This window comes from Aquila chrysaetos, chromosome 18 (genome assembly GCF_900496995.4).
Source record: "Aquila chrysaetos chrysaetos chromosome 18, bAquChr1.4, whole genome shotgun sequence".
Taxonomy (NCBI): Eukaryota; Metazoa; Chordata; class Aves; order Accipitriformes; family Accipitridae; genus Aquila; species Aquila chrysaetos.
The window spans coordinates 17,043,785-17,068,031 of record NC_044021.1 but is presented as its reverse complement, the minus strand read 5'-3'; the positions used below and the strand labels follow the sequence as shown (position 1 = coordinate 17,068,031).

Genomic DNA, 24,247 nt, shown 5'->3' with positions numbered 1-24,247 from the left:
TGTAGCAGTAGTAGCCTATGGAGTCAGAACCTCAGCTGAAGGTAACACTGAAGAGTGGTAAGCAGCTTCTAATATCTTATTTTAACTGTCTTTTAACATCTGCATATTTTTAATATACAGAGGATAATTAATATAGATGACAATTAATATATATATACACTTTTATATACAGATATGTGGAGAGAATACATACATATGCATGTATTTATACACAAGTACACGTGTTTTCATATGTGCTTTTATATTTTACATGTACATGAAAGAGTCCTTTATGCTGAAAGGGAAAAGGGTGGAAAAGGGCACGTCCTTTTTACAGCTGCAAGAATCTGTGAGCCACATCTTGCCCACCTCTGTGCAGATGGTGTGACAAGTCCCACAGACTCATCCGAAGTACAAGTTTCTTTAGCCAAACGTCTCCCTCCTTCCCACCAGTAAAAATAAATAAATAAAGAAGAAAAAGAAACAAAAAGGGAGCCTTGAGGGACTGGATGAGTCAGAGGTTAGTAATGAACTACAGACACTCATCCCTGGGTCAGCGGTTCACGCCTAGCCCATGTCAGGAGGGACGGCGAATTGCTGGCAGTCTGGACCCGGAGGAAGCTGCTTTATGATTCCCAGTCCCAACGGCGGGATCCTCTTGGCATGGCCACCAGCAGCGGCAGAGAAACCCGATGGAAGGGAACTGAAAGACCCAAAATACTCGCCAGCTCTGGAGAGAGACCACCCTGGTGATCCCCACCCGAGCTGCCGCCTCTGCTCTGTCCGTAAGGAGGTTCCTAGCACCAAGTGATGCCCAGCACGTGCAGATGCCAAAGTGCCCGGTGCCAAAGGACATGCGTCGCAGCTTCACAGCGCAATCCGATTTTGGCACGTTTCTGGCATGGTAGTTGAAACAAAGATACGAGGTGCCAGCAGCATTGCTGCACACAGCCACTTTCAGAACGAAGAGTTCACAATTTTCTTGGGAACAAGGTACTTCAGGGGCTGTATCCTGTACTTTATTCTCTTTCCCGCAATACTTTACTTGCTTGCCCAGTTTACTCTGAAAAAATGTTATATACACATCAAAGTTGACAGTTGTCCTACTCAGTGCCCTGCTTTGGTGACCGTCACTGAGCAGCGTATTGATTGCTTCCATAGACAGACACTTGGCAGAGGTTTCCCTCCAGCTCCAGAGGTGGGATCTCTACTTATGAAATCTAAAACAGGCCAACACTCACCATTTTTTATTCAATGTGGCTTTAAATGAACAATACAGCTAACATGTATGAAATCTGCATGACCGCCTGGACTTCCATCAGCTCTTCAAGTGGGCATTGATGTAACATTCTAACCAGCAAGCACGTTACCCCAGGAGGCACTCCAGCAAACCACAACTCGAAGCGCAAAGGGAACACTGATCTTCTAAAACTAACACCTTCCTCCCCATCACCTATATACCCAAGTATTTCTCTCCATTTCCCCAGAGGCCACACTCCCCACAGAACAGCCACTAGCTATTTGATGTTGCCCTCACAACAGCAAATCATCAAAGGCAGATCACCCCAAATGGTCTCAATGGAAAGGCTGGAGAAAGAAGGACCAGAAAGGAAAACACCCAAGAAACCTTCACAGAGAAAAGAAACAGAGCTTATTTTAAACACTGCTGTTTCTGATTTCTTTTTCTCTGCCTGCAGCAGAGGAACAGTTACAGTCCTGACACGTTTCAGCAGAAGTAATGAAACACTTTTGTACCACAGCATTACTCTGACATTTAATTGACCACTTATTTCCATCTTTTAGCCTTACGTGATTCCCCCATCTGAAACATTACCCTTTTAAAATTAATCACTCCATTTACACTTGTTTGGATTTTTGTGCCACAGTTTCTACCCTGCATCTCTCTCTTTTGCCTATCTCATTGCCACTGAAAGAACAGGAGTGATTTTGTACCTGTGGTTAGCATGCTGAATTTTCTTCCGCTTTATTTACTTTAATATAAGTCCAGCTGAGACCCAGTCAGATCTGCACTAGTTACCAATATTTTTCAAACAGGCTATGCTTTTTATGCTGGTAGTATTAAGTTGAAAGGGGATATATTTATTTCAGTACACAAGAGCAATGCCAGCATAATAACTTTGGTTTAAAAATCTACTGCCTCACATCAGATTCCTGCTCTATTTAAAATAGACAACACAAAGGCTGCAGCTAAGTGACACCCTGGGCTACAATACCATGGACTTTCTCTGGCTGAGGTCCATTTTGCACTCTACCATGCCCATTTCCCACAAGGAAAGGACCATGCAATAACATAACCCCATTAATGTGAACAAAACCAATATTTACTTAGCAGTCCTCCCAACATGAATGCACAAGCTCAGGCTTCCCCAGGACAGCAGCTGATGGCATAGTTCGAGCCCCCTCTTGCGTACCTGTTCTGATGTTCCTGCAGCACTTGGTAGATGCTGATAAGGAAGGTTTGGTTTTTAAAGCTCCCCGCAACGCAGTCCTTGTAGATCCGAAACTCAGCGGCTGTAACGGCCTCGCCCTCAGGAATCTGAGACAAATTAAATTTGAACTCCTTGTGGTGCCGCTGGTGAGGCGTGAACTCCTTGTCATACTCAACTGCAGATGGGAAAAGGAAAGAAAAGTTAAAAAGGAACCATGACTAAAATTTAACAACAAAAGGTTTCCACACGCTGCCACCTGTTCCTTCAAAACAAACCAAGAATCCTATTTTTCTCCAACGACAGCCTTGGCAAGTGCCAGGAAAGCTTATGCAGCTAAAGCCTTTCAAATACAGTACTAAGAAAAGATGAATGTTCCTCTTCTCTAGCCAATGCCTTTGAGATTTCCTATTTTTTAAAGAAAAGCCAGCTTTGACAGGTGAAATATGACCATGCATTTTGCTCCTGTGAAAAACTCTGAAGCTGTGACCGCCCCCAGCATTCTCCACCTGTGGATTTCCATGTTCTTTACAGCATTTCCTTAAGACTCGCATCTCTCTTCCAACAGAGGAGACAATTAGTTCCATTTTGCTGTAGCACATAAAGGCACAGACAGAACTAAGTGTTAGCACCAGGTCAACCAATTCCCTAACTGCCCTAAAAACTGCTGTTTTCTGGCTCCCGGGTTTGTGCGTTAGCCGTTGGACTGCCTTGTGAGCAGAGTAAGATTAACATGACATTTATTTCAAGGGTTAAAATTAACCAGAGCTCCCCTTCCTTTTGCAGAATCTTATTTGAGAATGAGAGAGCTGAGGAGGAGTGACCCCTCCTGCTTTCTGGTCTTAGCTCTCCTCAGGTACGCTATCAGGTACAGGGTTTAAGACAGATGCAAACCAGAACCCCCCCTTCCTTCTTCAGGCCGCAGGATTTGCATTTTCTCTGTTTGAGGCTCCCTTTGCAAACTCTGCTTCTGGTCCCACTCTTGTGTTACTTGATTACATCTTGGTTTGGTCTGACTTTGATTTATTGTTCATTATTTCTTCTAATTTGCTATTAAAAATTGTTTGAAACGTTAACATATTATATAAACATACAAAACCGCATCTTTAAAACCCTGAGGGGGAAAAAAAATAAAACCAAAAAACTGTTCCCACCAGTGCAAGTGAAGGAGTCAATGATGAGTAAGTCACCATTATATTATCATTAGGGACATAATTACATTCAGAGAAGGTGGCGAGGGAAGTACAGATCCCTTTTCACATTTGTCTTTGTGCTCACTTTTTGTTGCTCCCCCCCCACTTAATACATCAAACTGCAAAGGCGTCCACGAGCCTACCCTCACAACATCCCATGAGGTAAGCAGCAATCCCTGTTTTACAGCTGGGATACTGAGTCACCAGGAGAGTGACTTGTCCAAGGACAGGCAGTGGCAGAGCCAGGAACGACAGCCAGCATGCTTGAGGTTCATTGCTTTACCCACGGGTTACCTCCCCGGAGAGCACATACATCTCCCGGCCGCTGGAAACAGCCCACAGAGATTTTCCCCTCTACCTTTCCCGACCGCCTGTTCCTCCTCATCCCCCAGTCCCAGTTTCATCTGTGTCCTCTCCCTTTCCCTTGGCAGCCCTTTCATGTGAGCTGCCTCATCTGGCTGGGTCCACGTCCTGGCTCCCTGTGAGACAGTTAGTCACATCCTTCTCTCTGCAGCTCGCCTGGAAATCTTTTCACCTCCGCATGACTGCTGCCGAGCATTTTGTGGGACACCGCGCTGGGAGATGCCACGGTGTGAACAGGCAAACTCGCAAACTGCTGTCAGAGTCGGACGCCGCTGCCAATTTTGGCAGTCTCACATTGCATCTGCCTGAGCAGTTTAGATGTCAAATGACTGACAAACACGGGTGACCGGACACTATGGCTTCCAGAAATGAGGTGGTGACACCCAGCACCTCCGTCAGAGATTCCACCAAGGCAAATGATGGTACCGCTCACTTCCAGTGCCACCTAGGAATTACCTCACTGGCCATCAGTTATCAGCAATCTGAGCTTCCCTTTGAAGCACCTGCCCCTGCTTTTAATTGGGAACGACTCTGGCAATACTGGACTGGTTGGCATCACTTGCGTGTACACCCCCTGAGAAGGGGCCTGAGCTGCCCAGTTACTCCCCACCCCGAGGCGAGCCACGCAGGATGCACCTCCCAAAACAGAGCGGCCACGTACTTTCAGAAACTTGCAAGCATCCAATGAACAAGAAACCGCGTTCGGCTGCTTGCAGCAGGACGACGTGCCCAACTTGGCCTTTTTACTTGCTGCTACAAGATGAGAGGATGTAATTAATGGTGAGGGAATGTCTAAATCCACGGGTTTGGAGAGACGTGTATGAAGCAACGATTCTCGATTTAGAACTTAAGTCCTTGCTCAAGGGTGCAAAGACCAGCCGAAACCCACGTCCCCTCCCATGCTGTTGCAGGGGACGAGTTGACCTGCGGGCGAGATGCAGCGGGGTGGCTTTCCCTGGGCTCACAGCTAAGGACGATAAAGGAGAATCAGGAAGAGCAAGGGGAAGGACACAACCAGGATGAGCAGCAGAACTGCATCAGGGTGCCGGAAAACTAAAATTACACCAGAGAGAAACAGCAAAGGGAATATTCAATGCTTCCTGCCAGCTATGGCCCCACATCAAGATGTGACATGGCCTCTCCAAGTGCACGAGGGAGAGCACAGAGCTGTCCCACCTGGCACAGGGCTCAAAACGAGCCCAAATGTCACTTTTTGTTGTTCCTTTCTGACCTCAAGTCAGCTACGATGGCCTGACCTCCACTCACTTCCACTAAAAAATATGCAGTTTAAAAGTGATATAGCCAGGCTCTAGTCCCTTAAACCAGTATTTTCCCATACCCCTCTTCTAAAAAGTCAAACACAAGCCACAGGAGGAAGTAAAACCCACCAAAACATCTACCCCAAAGCTTCAAAAGTAGCAGCAGGTATGATGCTTGACTCCGAATACCCTTTCCCAGTTTATAACTTGCCTGATATATTTACAATAGTATTTTCCTGTTTTTTAAAACTTTCTTCCTTTATCCTTGTCCTTGTCCGACTACCCCACGCAATCACAGAAGCTGACTAAACTGGTTACAGGGGAAACGTCAGACTGATTTCATTATCAGGCTTGGCAGAATAAACAACCTGAAACACACAAACAAGGAAACCTTTTTTTAATCCTTCAGGTTAAGTAATTTATCTTTTTGTGTTATAAGAAAGGCACGTTCAGAAATAAATACTGGTTAAGTTGATGGTGTCCTCCTCAGCTGCGTTCAGAAGCGTCTCTACAACATCACAGGATGGAAAAAAGCCTACATTAAGCTTGTATGAAGCACGTATAAAAGTTTAACGAGTTGGAAAGTTTTTCTGGCTATGTATCTTCCCATGATACAATGGAGGGTGGTTTTTTTTTTCTTTGTGGGAGTGGTGAGATATTTAAGTTCTATATAGTCATTGTCACCCCATCAAGTTAATAATCAACTGTTTTCATTCAGCAAGACAGCTTAAAAATACAAAATGCCAACAGTTCTTCTCTGGGGGCTTTTTACCCCCTGGAAACTGTTCATTTTTAACAAAGAAGTCAAGTTTTAGAACAGTAAAATGTGGAAAGGCAAGATCCGAGCTGCTGGTTCCCAGGATTACCCACTCTGTACTGCTATCGCGTTACAATGCATCAGATGACCTCGTATTCAAAATGCAGACAGCGCACGCCTAAATACAAGGCAACAGCAAAAAGGAGAAATAATTTCTCAAGTTGCTTTCCAATTATTATTTTTTCCACATGAATTCGTTCAGGTCGGTCTGATCAGTGACATGTGAAATCCAAAGCTAATTTCCGTCCGAAGACGGACACGTGCATGTCCCAACTGCGCAAAGCCTTTGCAGGGAAAAAGCTCACAGCCGGGGCAGGTTGAAAGCAAGCAGCCCTGAGTGGTGCTGGCCTTCCATAACCTCTCCCCAGTGCTGGCCGGAACGTCAGGACCGAGCCAGGCAAAACCAGGGATTGTAGGGTCACGACACAAACTGTAGCCGTATAGAATTCATCCTCGTGGTCAGACTGTATTATCCTGAACATTATTACTCATTTGCCAGAGTAGCTCCTTGGAGACTACAGATCCAGGCATGCACGTACCAGGGCAAGTTGGGAAGGGAGATGGCAAACAGAGGTTTTAGCCCATCGTGGGCGTACGTCCTCTGAGCCAAAGGGACTGTCTGCTCCACCATGCAGGTCTCTGCCCCCATCCTGGCTGGGGCTTCGGCTGCTCCTTCCCTTGCAATGCAAAGGAGGGTCTGAGCTGCGGACACGAGGAGTACTCGCCCCTGAGTTTTCATTACAGCTCATTTCTGAGCAGAATGGCTGAGCATGCACAGTTAACAGAAAAGCCTGCCAGTAGCTCTCTACATTCCCCTTAACAAATATTTTTAAATACTATACAAACACAACACTATTGTTAAGCAGTTAAAAAGGCAAGAATGGCAAAATTAGGGTTACTGTGGTTCTGAATTTTGTGTATTCTAATTCTAACCCAGTGTTGCAATAGCCAATTTCAGCACAAAATGTGCTTGGTTTAAAAATAACATACTGCTTACAATACTTGTTACTTTAAAAACACTGCACCAAAAAAAAAAAAAAAAAAAAAAAAAAAAAAGAAGAAATTAACACAATGCATCTATTTTGGTAACTATACCATCCTACTTCCATTTCAACTGTGTTGCATACACCTTGGACCAAAGGAAATGTAACGCTAATCACAGTCATGGAAATAAACTTTCTTCATGTGTAGGAATTTTCAGCATTTCTTTTTGGATCTAAAGTAACTGGTATGCAGAAATAACAGGACAACAGTCTTCCCCGAGGAGACAGAATTTTCACTCAGAACAGTAGCACCAAGTGTCCTGATATTTGGTTGTTTTCTCCAGTTCTCAGCTACTGGGACAAGTGTTAGGTCAGGTGCTCAGGTGAGAATCTCAACGGTGACTTAAGAAAGTCTCTAGCTCATACTGTAGGAGCTAAAGGCAAAAATACTAACATGTATACTCATAACCTAGAGCTCCAAAAGGAAAATTTTTTTAAATAAATTGTCTATACAAATAGTTATAATTTCCATGACAACTTGGCTTCTTGGAGGGGGCAGAGAAGAAGTAGGGTCGCAAATGAGTGAGATAGGATTATTTGGGATGACACATTCTGCATCCGTCCTGTCCCCAGCAAGGCTGAAACTTCTGAAGAATCTTTTGCACCCCAAGATCTTCAATGATGACTTGGTTTTGCAGGACCACTGCAACCACGCTCCAGCAAAAGCAACCAGTATTCGTAGCCTGCTTATGCAAAGTGCGCGTTTTGCACAAGTGTTCATGAATTCAGTTTGAGTACAAATATAAGCCATTCCTACTCATTTCTTCTCAGCCTTCGTACATGACCCCCTCCCTAATAAAATGAGAAAGCCCCTGAAAACTGGAGTTCTTAACAGGAGATTCGCCACCACGGCTACATAATAAGCACAGAGGCAATTTCTCCATTTTACATCACCAATTTCTGCATTAAGTCAACAGCATTTATCACATCTGGAGCAATGAAGCAGTGGATTAGGCCTCAAATACTTTAAGCATTACCACAGCTCCAACAGTCCTCTCCAATAAAAGGACCATGTACATATATGACTGATCTACTGCTGCAACCTTACAGCTGCATCACCAGAATTTCTTCAATAATTGCTGTCAATAGTTTGCACAGGACAAAATTTATATAAGCTTAAAAAAAACCCTCAACCTTGGTCACAGATGCTGTGAAAAGAAGCAAAAGGCAGTAAGAATCAAAGTATAGGGCAGGATTAATATAGAAGTTAGTAGTACTTTTATAAGACTAACTGACACACCGTGGGGGAGGACAAAAGACGAGCTTTCAGGCGTGCAAGCCTTCCATACATCCAAGCTGAGGGATGTCCAACTTCAATGCAAGACTGAGTCTTCAGTCCGGTCTTACAATTTGCCTCCTATTTCACAAAAAGTGCTTATCTAGACCATCAGACACAGGGGTCTATGTGGATGGGACCTGCAGTACATCCTTTTTACTCTGAAGAGATGCCCAGGATATGCCTGAAGACTTGTCTGTATTTTCCAAATCTATCAGGTCAATCCAAAAAAAGACACCAAGTCTCCCAAAGAAGTCCTGCCTCACTGGCAGACATCACGACTGTGGAAGCAGTGTTACTATTAAAGGTTAAAGCTGACCTTTATTACTAAAATAAGCAGTATTTCCTAAATACTGTGTAGGAAAGACCAAAGAGTACAACCCAAAGAGTACAAAGTACCAGTTTAACATCTTAAAATGGGAAGAACAGAAGACTAAAAGGCTTCACAGCTACTTTCTGCTGTTTAACAAGGAAACAGAAGTTGTACTGAGTGGACCCACAGAAGCAACAGCAGGCCAGCAGCAAAATCAGGTGGCTCTTGGAAGTAGTGAGGATGCATCAGGAAAAGGATTGCTGCTGTCTGATTTTCACACTCCTGTATAGTACGTGCCACTGTCAGCTGGATACCAGGCTAAAGAGATGTGTGGTCTAACCCACTGCAGCAACATCCTAAATCCACTACTGCTTAGAGATACAACTGACCGCTTTCTGTTTACAGTAAGGACCCAAAAGAAAGCAAAACCTTCCCATTCTCCAAACTAGTACTTATTAGCACACCACTTCACAAGTAGCGAGGAAGAAAATTCTTTAAAATAGAAGAAATTCAGGTGAGACAGTAAAATAAAAGATCTGAAAGCAAATCCTCCCCCGCCCAACATGCAGAAGGGTGGGGGAGATCCTTTCTTTCTACCTTGCTCTCAGCCCAGCGACTTCAAATACCTTCCATGATCACAGCAACTCTACACAGCCCCTCAGGATCTCTAAGAAAAGACTGTTTCTATCACCCCGATCGTAGTGACAGATCTGTCCCCTACATCAAGCACGTTGCCTACTGCTGCTGCTGCCACTCTCCTATGTGCCAGGTCTCCCCAGATCCCTCCCTCTCCATCCCCTTCTGAAAAGCAGAATGAGCAAAAATAACCAATTTCAAAAAAGGAGCAGTCCCTCTGCTTCCCAGACATCTCCCCTGGATTTGCAGTACAGCATCCCCAACAAAGAGACCAAGGTTTGTTCTTATAGATAAGAGTATGTAAAAGGTCACTGGACATCAGTAATGAACTTTTCCCACTGGCACTCTTGGTGGTAAAAAGCAGTTTTTAAACAGAAAAAAAGTCAAGATACTTATGATTGAATCTGGCACTGCGCCTTTGGTTGATCCCTCTGGGTCCAGCTGAAGTGATCTAGAGACAACAGCTAGCTGTGCTACTATAAATATACTGCAATTGGAAGTTAAGGCCTAGACAGCTTAAAAATAATAAGAAGATTCAAGGCCAACAAACTCCAAAAGGGCGCTTTCTTCGAAACAGCTATAATATCACATCTGGGCCGCCACAATATAAAGTGGAATTATTCCACTAACTTCAGTGGAGCGATGCCAGTTTACATCCGATGAAGACCTGGCTTTATGCTCAATAGCTGTGAGTGCCAGAAAATAATGACTCAGAAAAATAACCCGTCATTAATCCAATCCCAATGTAATTATGGAGATTAAATTTAAACAATAGCAAATCACTCTCTAAACATAACACTCTACAGAAGATCTTCAAAGGAGGAGGGCCTTTTACTTTTGGATGAAAAATACAACTGAGCTCTTCTTTGTTTCTTTGTGCTGGGAATCAAGCTGGAATCGGCTTGTAAAATCAGATTAAAACAGTTGCACAACAGCTTCCTTTCAGGATTCTTGAACCAAAGGCAGTCTAAAAATCAAAATAATGCACTAACCAAATATATAATACCCACGGGACGCCAGAAAGTACTGAAAGGCATTTTCACAGTATCCACAAAGATGCCTACTGTATGGCCAGTAAAGCTTTTCCACTCTGCACTGGGAGGCAGGCGGCAGTGGGGACCAGTCTTGCTCTGGCACATGATGGGAAGAGCTAAAGCAAAGGTGAGGAGGAGGACAGCCCTTGGCAGAGTGCTCTGGGGGGAGCTAAGCCCAGGAGGCTGACTGCTGGCCACCAACATCTCCACCACTGGCACTCACTTTTGGGCTTCCTGTGCCGTCCCCCTAGCAATAACAGAGATTGCTTTGCAACCGCAAAGGCAGCCGCCTCCTTCGTCCCCGCCCCACGGCTTCCAAACACAAATGTTAACAAAACCAGTATTTTCTCTCCATATGCTGGCACATACGGCAGGTCCCCGTACTGAAAACAGTGTTGTATCTTAGGAAAACAAAACATCCTTCTGCTTAAGATATGCCAAATTGCTTTATCAAAGGCACTACTGTTTGCATTTTTGTGGCAATATTAATGCGGTTCCCACTGAGAAGCTGATAAAGACCCTGACTGCAAAAACACCCCTCTGGAAGAAGTGATCTGAAGCCATTTCTGTATTGCGTTTCCAAATAATTTATGATTAAAATAATATTATGCTTTCCAAAAACCATTTCTACTTCACAGCCAGGTTTCATGCACACAGACCCAGAGTTTGGGGAAGAAGGCGATGCTGTCAGCCTGGTGGCAGGGACACACAATAGGAAGCGCTTCGCAGCTACGCACGTGGAGGGAAAAGGATGCTCCTACCACTCCCGTTTGCTCCCTCGGCTTTATGTTTGCTCCTGCGTCCATGCCCACACAGTAACTGCCTGGGACACTTACAGCCACTCGTGGAAGTCTTCTGCTCACAGCGTTTCCCACCCTCCAGGCTCGCCACAGGTCACACCGCATTTCCTGCTGGCATGGCCACCGGCATGCAGCTCCCTGGAAGCGTGCAGCTGCCCTGGGTGCACCGACTGGGTCTGGAAACGTTTTCAGGATTTTTTAAATGGTGTAGCAGTTGCCTGGCTTATCTTGCATCATCTCTCAAAATTATCTGCCCTTCCGCAGGAATTTAAGGCAGTCCAAACCAATTCACTTGCACGTTTGAGCTACATTTCAAAATCAAGGTTGTGCAAAGTGGGAAAGTTTTTTTAGTTTATGGGCATTTCCCTCTCCGCTTTTTTCACAGGGGAGGTTTTATGTTTATCAGTAAGAGTATGAATCAACCAGCAGCAAGTAGGAAAGCAGGCAACATAAAAATGTTTGCAAGTTAAGTTGCATGCTTTCATTTTGTTGAGCACTCATCTCTTAGCATCACAGGCAGGTTTCAGCTTTTCATTTAATAGCCCAGCTGAGAAAGATATCTCCTGAACACAATGCGATCACTCCCTGTAAAAATACTGCCCAGAGCGCTTAAGGTTTTATAAATTATTGAAAAGGTCTAATCTAGCACTTGAGACACTGACATACAGAAAAAAATCAGTCGTGCTTCAGAACTCGTAATGCTGTCCGGAAGCCTACACCACCACACTATAATGGTAGCATCGCTGACATGACTTGTGACTCCGACATACACCATGAAACACTGTTGTGTCACTTATTATTTAGTGTTTAGTATTTTACACAGGGCTCCAATGTCAAATGACTGCATTAAGCAGTGTCCAGCCAAAGGACCACTGAAGAGCATGGGCTTTGGGAACTGGCAGGGTGCTCTGTGAGAGAGCATGGAGGACACCAGACTTGGTATCAGCCAGAGAAAAGAAAGGACATGAGAAAGGAGAAAGCCCTGCACCTAAGGGGGGGCAGAAAGCGATGGCAGGGATATAAAAGTAAAATCATGGTCTGGAGATGACACAAGTTCCCAACGTTCAACGCGACTACAGAGCAAACGCTCTCCGGAAGAGTCAAGCCGAGAAGATGCCACAGCTCTGAAGACTGAGGAGAGCAAATGCATGAAGTGCTTGAAGAAACATGAAGCTTTTTAAAGATTATTACTCCTGGCCATCTATATTTGTCTAAGGAGCAGCATGGTTTGGAAGTGAACTCCCCCTCGCTGCCTCCGTTTACTGCGTGCTGGCTTGGCACACCGATATGGAGGTAGCAGCTCCAACATGTCACCGGGATGGGAGGCTCCCAACCACCACTGGGGTTGGGCACCACCACGGAACCAGGACAACCCCCCGTGCCGCCGACTGGAAGAGCCAGAGCCTCGGAAGACATTGACCTAACAGAGGAACACCAGAGCACCCTTGTAAAACCCGCTACTTCCCTTGCCGCCCTTCTCATTTATCACTCCCTTCTCCCGGTCCTTCTGCCCTGGCCGTCCTGCTGGGCTCCCTGAAGGCTCAGGAGAGGCTCCCCCAGGCCCAGGGTGAGGAGGAGCGCGCCGAGGGCTTGCGCCGCAGCCGCGACTCGTTTCGGTTCCTGCTCGCTGGCGCGTGATGAGGCCTCACGGGGGCGGCGGCGGCAGAGCCCCCGGCCCGCGCTCGCCGTGTGAGGTGGCCCAACGGGCGGTGTGGCACCCGACGGAGGAGCCCCGGCGGGCCTGTAGTCCCTGCAGCACGGTTTCACGCCTGAAACTCTTCTTTCAGAAAGCTCTGACCAACACCTGCGTGGCATCACAGCCGGCCCTAGGGACTGGAGGAGACACAAGACAAAGCAAACTCTCTTTAATGGAGAGGTAAGGAGCCCCGGTGCTGGCCACCCTGATTCCTCCCGCTCTGCTGAATCACCTGCGAAGGCAGACGTGGCCTCCGTCCCCCATGGGTAACAAGGAGGCTGACTGCCTGCAGCACGCCCTTCTCATAAGGCCGAATTAAAGAGCTGGGAAGGAGGGCGAAGGACGAGAGAAGAGGGATGGAAGAAGGAAAAGGAAAGTCTCACCACTTCCACAGCCTTCTCCACCAAAGGCAGATGGGCCGTGAAGCCCCTTAGAGCTCTCACTGTGCAACCCTAACACATCTGGGAGGCGCTCAAGAGCTGCGACCGTGAAAACTGAAGAAAACTTAATAAGAGACAGAAATCCCAGAATATTTTACAGCAATTACAGCAATGTGAGGTAACTCTTTCTGAGGCAGTAACGTCTTGCAAAGCGCTCTCCCCACACTTGCCCTATGTCCCGTTTTGTCCCCGCCTCCCCACCGCCGCCAAGGCAGGTCATGGCCTTGCTCCGTGCCCTGCACAGCTCCAAGTTCACACTCCTCCACGACAGCCGTGTTAGCCTGGGACTGGCCATGCCTGCTCCAACCAAAGCTCCCTGCCGCCTGTCTCACACCCGCCGGGAGCAGACGCCTGTGGAAAAGCAGAAGAAGGGGACAAGCCTAACCAATATGTTCCCAGAGCCTTCTCCGAGCAAGCGCTATGGTGTCAGCCCAGCACCACATGGACCTCTGTTTAGACAAGATGAGCTCTGGGTACATTCACCCTCCACGCAACCCACAGGAGGAACGCAGCCGGAGTCAACCAGAGGGAGCTTCTGGCACGCCTCGGTCGTAAAAACGGAGGTCTCCTGCCGTACCAAACCACTGAAATCCCATTTTTTAATCTGCCCACCGGTCATGCCAGCTGGGTGCGATTTGGGAGGTGACTTTTTTACCTCTGAAATCTCATCCGCTGTCGACCAATATAACGATGCTGCGGAAAGCCAAGCAGCCGTCAGACATTTAAAAATTTGCAGCCGCTGTGGGCGGTTGGAGCAGAGGTCACAAAATGGTCATTAATAGTTTTACCTAACCTGCAGCCTTTCAGCTTCTCAAAACACGGCTTTAAAAAGAAAAGAAAATGACATCACACAGCTTTAACGATCTGTGTAGGGGTAAAGAATTTCACCCTCTAAAAAAAAAAATCAGAATAAGGAAAAAAAAACTTGACAAAAAGCCCCAGTTTGCCTAACAGCTTTTCTCTAAGCCTTCCTTTTTCATTATTTTTTTATATTCACATATCCCCCAGTGACCAGAAGCATACTTGGAATGTCTCTGTCCATCTGATAAAGCCATCAGCGGCTGCAGCCCCGCGCCGGGCCCGTGGGGGACACAGCTCCCCTTCCCGGCCGCGGAGCACGGTGCCCAGCCCAGTCAAAAGCCAGGGAGATGCAATGCTTTGGGAAAGATGGGAGAGTCCCGGTCAGGGTGGGAAATCCTAGGGAAAAAGTAAGACTTGAGGAAAAACACCATTAAAAGAACTATTAAAAGAGGATTTGTGGAATAACCCTTAGTTCCACATAGTTGGCCTGACTTGAATACAGTAGCATAGCTGGGTAGTTCACCTGAAAAACATCCAGCAGGAAAAGGGACAGCCTCTGCCAAGTTCTACTATTTTTTTTTTCCCCCCTTCTCCACCCCCCCCCCCCCCCCCCCCCCCCCCCCCCCCCCCGCCCCAACTCTTTCACCAAATACACAAAGCAATCCTTGGGCTCTAGGCATTTAAAAATCAAAGTTACATACAAATGGTCTTAAAGTAACAGCACATAAATTGACTCCAAAAGTCCTCAGCTTAACAAATAGGAAATTAATAAACCAAGCCGGTATGTAGGCATTTCTGGCTTTCAGTTTATCTTGACCCTTTTCCTTAAATTATCAAGTTCCTGGAGACAGAATTTAAAATGAAAAAAAAGAGAAGGTGTTAAAATTCTCAGTAGAGTCGCTTGCCCACAAATTAATTTTTAGACATTTGGCTTCTATATCTTCACTCTTTGCGATTCATGCCCTGGCTGTTTGGCTATCCCAGCATTTCTCTGCCCCACCCAATCCAGACTTGTCATCACTGATTTTATTTTTCCGCTCCTTCTGTCTTAGTAATGCCCTCCTCTCTTGCCTTGACTGGTCACATGCCATCCTTGGAGAAAAACATCAAGACTCTTCCAACTTTTAGTAAAGATAAATATAGAGAGAGAGATCGATTTAAATAAATACCCACAACCAATTTCAAATTTTGGTCTTAAAATAAGTCTTTTATCTTTTGTCGTGCTTGAAGTGTTTTTAATGTTGTCAACAGTTGAATTGCCCAGACACAGATTTTAGTTTATGACTCAGTGGCGAGCACATTGGTTACAAAAAAATTTGCCTTTTTTTCTAAAAGTCTTTTAAATTTTTTTTTAAAGTTACTGCAGGATGGTAATGCTATAGATCTGACAGTGTTAGCAAGACTCCAGGGAGATAGCTGCCATATCTAGTCTTTTTTTGTTTGTGTTTTAGTAAGAAAACCATCAACCATTAGAAAGTTTGGATCAGGCTAGCACCTCAACGCACTCTTTTTACAAACATATAGATAGTAGGGCAATCTGAGAAGCAAACCCCTTTTTAATGCACATTTACTAAATCATTTTTACCCCTGCACGCTAAACCACCCTAACAAGTGGGGTTGTGGCTTGCACGAGTGAATGTTCTTACTGCCATTCTCGTGCTGAGACAGCAAGGATAAAGCTTTATGTAATGTTTGCATGCAGAAAAAAGGCAATTAATTAAATGGCATGTCCTAGTAACGAACTTCCTCCAGTCAAAACAGGAGAACAGGAACCTAAATGTTGTATAATTGATGTTATTAGCTGCAGCTGCTATCATACTTGGAGAAATCTCCAACTCAGAAACAGCAGTGATGAAGCGCTCCAAGATGAGTAATAATATGCTTGATATTAAGGGAGGGGGATAAAAAGGATTCTAAAAAATGTGCTCTCTGGTATAATAACAGTCTCTCAGAGAACTGCCAGGCAGAAAACACTGCGGGATACCAAAAGAAAAACACACCACATTTAAAGTGTTGTCTCCGTTAAACTGAAATTGAGGTGGGGGGAGAAGCGGGTAGAGAGGAAACCCCTTGTGTTTACCTAACCTACGTGAATGCTAATGCTCACATGTGTGTTGTAACAAGATTGGGGACTTTGAAAGCTCTAATCAGTAGGTACATGAGCAAATATTTATTCTGATCCATTCCAGCTCTCTGTGGTTTGTAAATCCCCAAGAAAAAAAAAAAAAAAATCTGCAGAACAAACCAGTCTAGACCACAGATTTTGGCTACTTTACACTAGTTAGAAAATTACAGGAAATCGGCCAACTCCAAGGAGGGTTTTTTTGGTGGACGTTTTTGTTTGCTTTCTGAAGACCTGTGACTACCTGATGTACGTGCACTTGTTTGGGTAGCCGAGGAGAATTCTTTCGGGCATTCTTTAAAGCATAATCACTGCAATATAGAATTCCACATGCTTGATGTCTTGGTGAGGTGTTGATGTATATAACCTCACAGACTTTTTCTGACCCATGCTTTTCATCCGAAGACATTAAAAAAAAAAACAAAACCCAAACCAACCAGAATAATAATGCCTTTGTATTTCAAGATCCTGAAGAGTTTCTAGCAACATTATTTCTCACCCTGTTACCCAAACGCATGGAAAGAATCACTCGATATCTTTCCATCAGAGGAAAATCTGAGCTGGAAAATATTTTAGATAGAAGGTTTATCTTATTGGGGATAGCATCTATTCAGAGTGTTAGAAGATCTTTCCATCCAGCATTAGAAAACCTTTTCTATGGGACAAAGTTTCTGCCTTTACCATGTGGAAAAAATCAACAGCTTGAGCAACTCTGCTTTAGGCTGAGCCAGAAAGAGTCTGGGTGAAACAGAACTCTCAGCTCCTACTGTAGGCACTGAGATAAGGCCAGGGATGTAAAAAAATACTGGTAAACACAATATATTTTCTAATAAGTATTTCCATTAGAAATGCTTTTCTCATAATTATGCTCTTAGTGGTTTGGATTTGGGGTTCGGTTTTTTTTTCATTTAGGGAAAACAAAAAACCCACAATGAGAATTTAGTGGGAAGAAATATTTACGTTCAAAGACAAGATTTTATTATGAATACAAAAAAAGCTGATGCTCAAGAACAGCAAAGCTGATACAAACCTTCCCGAGTACATATTTTAACCTCATATTTCTGGCTCAATTTTATGAAAACTTTTTTTCCTCTGCCATCACCTCTCTGCTGTTTCTTCACAGCTGTTCATGGTGGCAAGAGCAGTACTGATGCAGCAACAGCAGCTGGGATAGCAACCCTGCATCCAATGCATCGTTTGCCATAGGACCTACCTGAGTTGCATCTCACCCAAAAAGGCACTGGGCACGGGCAGTGGTCTGATAACTGACAGCCTGACTGACCCAAGATAAGGTTATTACCACCTGTGATTTACCACAGTCATGTATTTGATTTGGCTTGGCATGTCACGAATAAATTCTGTTTGGGTACCGTGGGATTACCAAGTGTAAACATCAAGGTCTTTAGACAGGTATCTGAAGCAGTATGACTATTTAGGTTAAAAAAAAAAAGTCAACTGTCCAATGCACACAGAAGACAGCAAACAAATTTGGTTACATTGCTAACAGCAAAATGTGCGCTGATAAACTTTTCAAACTAATACATATATAATGGTGGAATCAAGTACAAGTTGATTCACTTTGAATGAAAAACAGTTTTGCTATTGTAAAATAAAATATCTCTATAGACTGTCTCTGTGTGAGCAACTTTACCCACATTACAGCAGGACCTCAGGAGTCCTATAAAAACAGAAGCAAAACAGGTAAATGAATGCAAAATAAAAACTGAGAAAAATTAACGTAATAGTCAAATGCCTTAACATTTACTATCTGCTGATATATACAAATAGCCAACTCTCAAGTGAACATTCTGGGCTCCATATCTGTGGTGTCCTACATGTAGAACAAGAGAAGAGGCTAAAGTTGCATTTCCGTATGGCTCAGGTAAGGCTGTGGGGTGTATTTTCACTATATTCTTCATCAAAGACTTGTATTTCTTGTACACACAGTTTTAATGTTGTATTTTCTGATGCGGATTAGTTTTCTTCTTAAAACTGAATGTTCTGGAAAGGCTGCATACTCTTAAATAACCGATATGGGCGGAATCAAAAGTCTCTTGGACAGATACATGTCATATTCAGAACACAGCAAATCTTACAGATACACTCAAAAAAGTGTTTTTCAGGCACACAGGTGGGGTTTCTCCAGCAATTTTAAGCCCAGCTTTAGGCAAACCCTGGGTGATAACAGGGGCGGATCACAGCGCTTGCATCATGTTGCATGAAACTACCCATAAGAGAGGTCAGAGCATGCAAAGAGAAAGAGCTCAGGGAAACCTGTCTGGTGCCACCAAAGGGTGCTGCTTTATCAGGTAGAATCCAAAAGTACACTTAAGCCATTTCAGATAATTCACAGAGAGCTCACCTGAGCTGAAATAGGTATCAGAAACACAGAAGGTCTTGCCTCTGCTTGGGCAAGAAGGCTCACCCAAAACCATACCTGACGCTTTTGAGTTATTTGAAGTACTGCAGTCAAAACAGTCCCACAACTAAAAGCTCTCTGTAGGACAAGTTATTTAACTGATGAAATAGCCACACCTTTCACAAACCTGCAATAGGTAGGTTAACAGCCTCATGAAAAACCCCTTCCACTCTTGTCATTGTCAAGAGTCTCATGAAAACCCCTTTCCACAAAGCAACCCCTCTTCAAGTTATTTGACCAATTGCAGGTTATTTGCTTCTGACATAAAAACAAACACAAGTCTATTTGCTTTTGGTTTTTTAAAAAAATACCTTGGAAAGACCTTGGGAAACTAGAATGTAAATTATTTTGCAGCTTCCCTCACAATGCTTTTCTCTCTACAAGATGAAATATTTTGCTGGCATCTGTAACAAATCTATATTTTTAATACCAGTAGCATGCTGGACAAGCAAGGCAATTTAAAGCTGGAAAATATTCTACTTGATTTTCCTCATTTCCCAATAAAATTGGCTGAACTTTATTTGGCTGTTCACCTCCACCAACTAAAGACTGACATCTGCTTTTTGGTCTACGTAGGTAATAGAAAGTTTCCATTTATTTAGTATTCATTTTGCATTCCTATAGATAGCAGAAAACTGTAACAAAATTTTGCATTTGTAGGAAATAGCATTCATATCATAAGGTACAGGAGTACACATTCAGAAAGACTAGAAAATACATGATCAAATACTGCATAATCTATTTAGTTCAAAATCTATTTAACCTCTTAAAAATCTACTCTCCACGGCTCATTTAGTATACATACATGCACTTGCTACACTTTTACCTATGTTACAAATGCGACAGTGTAAAGAATGTGATTTTAGACCATTTCCTCATCTTTACCATAGAGGCAACTGTGTTTTATAACCAGGAGAGAGTTCAGAAGCAGATGGTACCATCAAGTATCGGTGTAGGTGCATTAATAAAGGAATGAAACCCTCCCTCTCATTCGATCACCATGTGCAATAGCATAACCACAGATGAATGAACTGCGGCTCTTACATTTCTTTCTCCTGCCTACCTAGCTGCATCTTTGCCACAACTCGAAACATGGTGTACACAAGTGACTGCCTTCCCTCACGTAACCCGCCTGGAGTTAGAGCTCTCCCTGCTGCCCCTGGGGCAGATGAACCAGCAGTTGCCTTAATTCCACTGTGGGAAATGCCATGAGTACTTGTAGGTCCCTTGCAACACCACCAGCATCATCCCCAGCAAAATGAGGTGTTGAAGCACAACTAAAGTGCCTTCAACACTTCCCAGAAAATCCTTGCCTTGCCACTTCCCTTCTTTTGGACAGGACCCATGACCATCTTTGCCTGCATAAGCAGACGTTCATGCTCCTGCCTGTAAATTCTTATCTCAGAGGACCTTTGTGCATGTGGTTCTTGCAGTCTCCAACTGAGTTGTTTCTTTCCAAGCGTACTATCCCTTGCTCTCTCAAACACACTCAATAAACCAACAATAGTGGGATAGGGTATAAATGCCTACATTCATTTTGGTGATGGGAGCCTGGTAATAGGTATGTCTACACAAATGTTCAAATTCACTATTTTCTTGCATGTCGAGTTTGAATCCACATCATAAAGCTCTTAGGTCCTCCATACCACCAGTTACTACCTAGGGATGTGGCTTTGTATCCAGGTGACACAGAGTGCTATACTAACTCCAGGCAATAGACACTTGCCTCCATCAGGAAGCAAGAAGCGTCTCCATCAGGAAGCAAGAAGCGTCTCCATGACGGATATACCCCATCCACTTCTCTTACCTCTTCAAATAAGAGATTAAGACAATCGTTTAAAAATTAAATGTACATGAAGTTAAATTGTCCCTTCCTTCTTGTTACATGCATCAGATCATTTGTATACTGCCTTGGCAGAGACCACTGGTGAGATACTGAGAGGAGATTATGTGTGCCTCTCTCTCTAGCACCCTGAAAAGTCAGAGAAGGAAACAAGTTACTGGTTCCCTAGTCACCCCCAGCACATTCACCTGTAGCACCAGGAGAGTGGTGGCAAGGTCCTGGCTTTTTCTTACCAAGCACAGAGGTTCATCAATGGAATGAGAGTTTTGGAAACATGAACTCCTTCTGCTTGTTAAATTTAGCTTTGAACAGTTGGACAAGGAGAAAAGGGTTTTTATGTTACATATAAAGCCAGTTAAAAATCACACCAAACAGAATCAACAGATCTGTGAAAAGCAGATCTCAGATCTGCTGAGAGTGAAAATGGGCATTTTGGCCTCTTTTACACATGGGCAAGGCTAATGAGAGGACCAATGGAAGAGTCTGTTTCAGAAGCTTGACCGGCAGCACCAGTGTTCATGCAAGCTCAGGGTGATTGGCAGGTGCTCAGTTTGCCAACTTTGTGCAACCCCGTGGCATGCCGTGAGTGCCAGGACATGGGCTGGGAGCACTGGCCCAGTTCCCAGGGAGGCAGAGCTCAACCTCTGAATGCAAGTTTTAAGTGAGTTAAACACACACTTCTACATATGACGTGTTGTAGTTGAATAGGGTTAAGCCACCTGCCTAGACATAGCCAACTACACTTTGAAATAAAGACTTTTAAGACTGAGACTATTCAGTACAGTGTTTTTAAAACTTTATGCTACTGTACTCAAAGAGCTGGGGGTGGAGTGAAAACAGAGACGACAAAACCCCTTCCATAAGGGCAGCTGAATCTGAGATTTAGGTTTACAAATAGTTTAAATCCCCAAGAAGAGCTTGCAAATGCCCAGCATAAATTCCCCATTCTTTGTCTATTGAACCTTTTCCTACTATTCCCACCCCCTCCCAGCCCAGATGAAGACTCAAGTTGAGATGTAAACCCAACTCACCAGCTGCAAAAGCTTAAAAGAGATACAATAAATCGCCCCTCAGGAAAAAAAATAAAGATAAAAATCTCTTGCCATTGGCTTGCTTATGGATTCTGAAAATCCCTAATGGGTGGTGAGTGGGATGTGGTCACTGGTCAGCAGTGTCTCCTGCACATACATGCTTTCTGTGCAGTCCTCCGAGGAGAACAGCAGTTGTCTGCATTTGATTTCCGAACCACATTTTCATCCTTTTCTGCCTGCACCCAACCACAAAGAAAAACAACATCCATGCTGTGCATTCTTTTCCCAACTCAAAAGCTGCTCTTCCACTTCTCCTCAGGACAGCTCATCTGCTACAAAGTGCTTCATCTCACAGCCTAGCAAGATAAGCTGGGATGCAAACGTCAGGACAGCCAGCCTTTTTTGGGGGACTGCCAGCCAATTCAGTGCTTGTGGGGACACCAATCTATTTCTGTCTGCGAAGGGTTATACACTGAAACCACTTCTGACAGCCCAAGTTAAACTGCAAAGAGGAGGAGGGTGGGGATGGGGTAGGGGGCGAAGCCCTTCCCAATGTATGGATCAAAGACAACAGTGTATATCCTGTCATTGTTTGAAAGCACTGGAATTTTTGCCAGATTCTGTGTGGTTTTCAAAAGAAATGACTCTATGCTTTCTTTACGGTCTCAAGATTTCAGAATTTTAAGGAAGCATCAGAAATAATGAGAAGCGGGTGACACTGGTTACTGTGGTTCAGCCAATTGTCCAATTCTCCCTGTCTCTCAAAGTAAATAAAAATAGACAACTCTAGTGCTGGCGGTGAGGGGGAAATATCAACATCTTTCTTAGCCTATTTCCTAAGAACAAATGTTCAACTAAAAAAAATAAAAAAATTCCAAAACCAGAATCTCAACTGAGCTATTTGTTGCATTTAGTTCAGAGTAACAGATTGTGACACGCTGGCTTCAGCTTTAAGACACTGAAAAGGTCTCCGAAATAAAGATTTACGAGATTCATAATCCCATTTTGGAAACATCCCTCTATTAGGCCTTGTTGATCAGAATACTTCCTCTGGCACTCAACATAAGAACAACAAAAGCCACGAGAGGACCTCGACAGATGATACATCTAGAAGAAGAACGTTAATCTTAAATTTTAAGACATTAATTAATTGTGCTTCCTTTTACTAAACCATACAAAAAGTAAGCCACAAATCAATATACACTAATTTAACTCATCATCCCACTGTTTTATACAGCCACAGAACTCAACGCTGACATTATCTATGTCTTTCTGAAATAAATGTGCCAGTACTCTAGGTTTTAAAAAAAAAAAAAAAAAAAAAAGGCCTGAATGAAGACTGTTACCACCATAAAAATTTGTTCCTCTTAGATTTTATACTGCAGAGACTACTGCATTCCTTTAAAATAATGACTAACGCGAATTGTCCTCATGCCACTCCAAAAAAGGCAGTATATTAAGCAGTTTCTTAGCCAGTCTTTTCTGAATTATTAATACTCAACAAGGCATGATAAACCACCACAAAAGTAACATTGCTGACAAGATACATGAAAACACTGCTTTCTTACCAGTTATTCATTTTAGACATCCACCACTACAGTTACAGTGTCAAAAGTCACCAGAGATACTGTATGGTATGTCGGAAAACCTAATCAAGTGGTTTTGACCTGTGGATATTAGGAGTGCATTCTGCCTGCTAATTGTTGCCACAAAAATTGCAAGAATATGGGGTAGAAATCTCTGCCCTTCTGGATAAGGGCTTTTTGGGGCTTTGGTTTCATTTGGTTTGGTGGAGTTTTTTGTTTGGTTGGGTTTTGGGGGTTTTGTTCTTTTTTTAAAGTTTCAGTATGGGATACGAGGAATGTGAAAAGTAAAGTCAGAAATGGGAAACTCTTGGGGGAAAAATAGCAGCACTTTCTTGCTTGACCTAGATTGGACACTTGCTCTCCTCTCACAGAGTCCAAGACTGACATGTTTGTGTAACATAATTCGTCCTGGCAATCTTTGAGGATGCAAGAGCCCAGATTGCCAGGACCACTCTGTGAAGAACAATAGGGTTTGAGAAAAGTATGTTCTTCTGGTTTTGTTTCAGCTCTCCATTGCCAGCAGTAATGGCACACTGTATTCCTTGAAACGGGTGAATATCAGAAAGTCCCAATCACAGACGTTCACAGGGTTAATTTTGTATTCTCAAGGACTTAAGTTTAAAATGTATTAAACATTAATCGTTTGCAATGCTTTGAGCCATAGCGCTGACCTGACCCATTAGAACAGAGCAATCCCTATGGGTGAAAAGCATGTAGTCTTTTTAACCTGACACTTCACACTTCAGCAGTAATGAGACTAAAACTCAAATGAAGTCATGTGTCCTTTGACTGGAGATAAACAGAGCTAACTCTGCTTTACTTGATGACCTCCCATAGTGTGGGAAGGCTCAGCCTGAAGTTTTTCACATACATATCTAAGGCATTGAAGCTTTTGTGACATTTTTCATTGTACAGTATTTTATGCTTTCATTTGAGCTCTTTGATGATCTTCTCTGGGATTTTATTTTGCCTTAAATGGTTCTGCAAGTTCCTTTTTGAAACAAAGACTGCTAAACACACTGTTGATGCCATGCTTGTTTTCTTTCATAATAATGAAGTATCAAGTAATTGATTCATAGTCATTTTTGTTACATGAAAACTTCAGCATGACCCTCACTGGGAAAGATCTGGTTTCATTCCAGAGTATCT

The 24,247-nt window shown here is 43.7% G+C and overlaps 1 protein-coding gene across 1 annotated transcript in view; it reads right to left on the bottom strand.

The window, feature by feature from the left end:
• The window catches only part of BMP6 (bone morphogenetic protein 6), a 94,177-nt gene that overhangs the window by 25,836 nt on the left and 44,094 nt on the right, over window positions 1-24,247 (bottom strand). Inside the window, exon 2 of the mRNA XM_030041794.2 lies at window positions 2,412-2,604. Coding sequence (XP_029897654.1) covers window positions 2,412-2,604 — 193 coding nt within the window. The remainder of the gene's footprint in view (window positions 1-2,411; window positions 2,605-24,247) is intronic.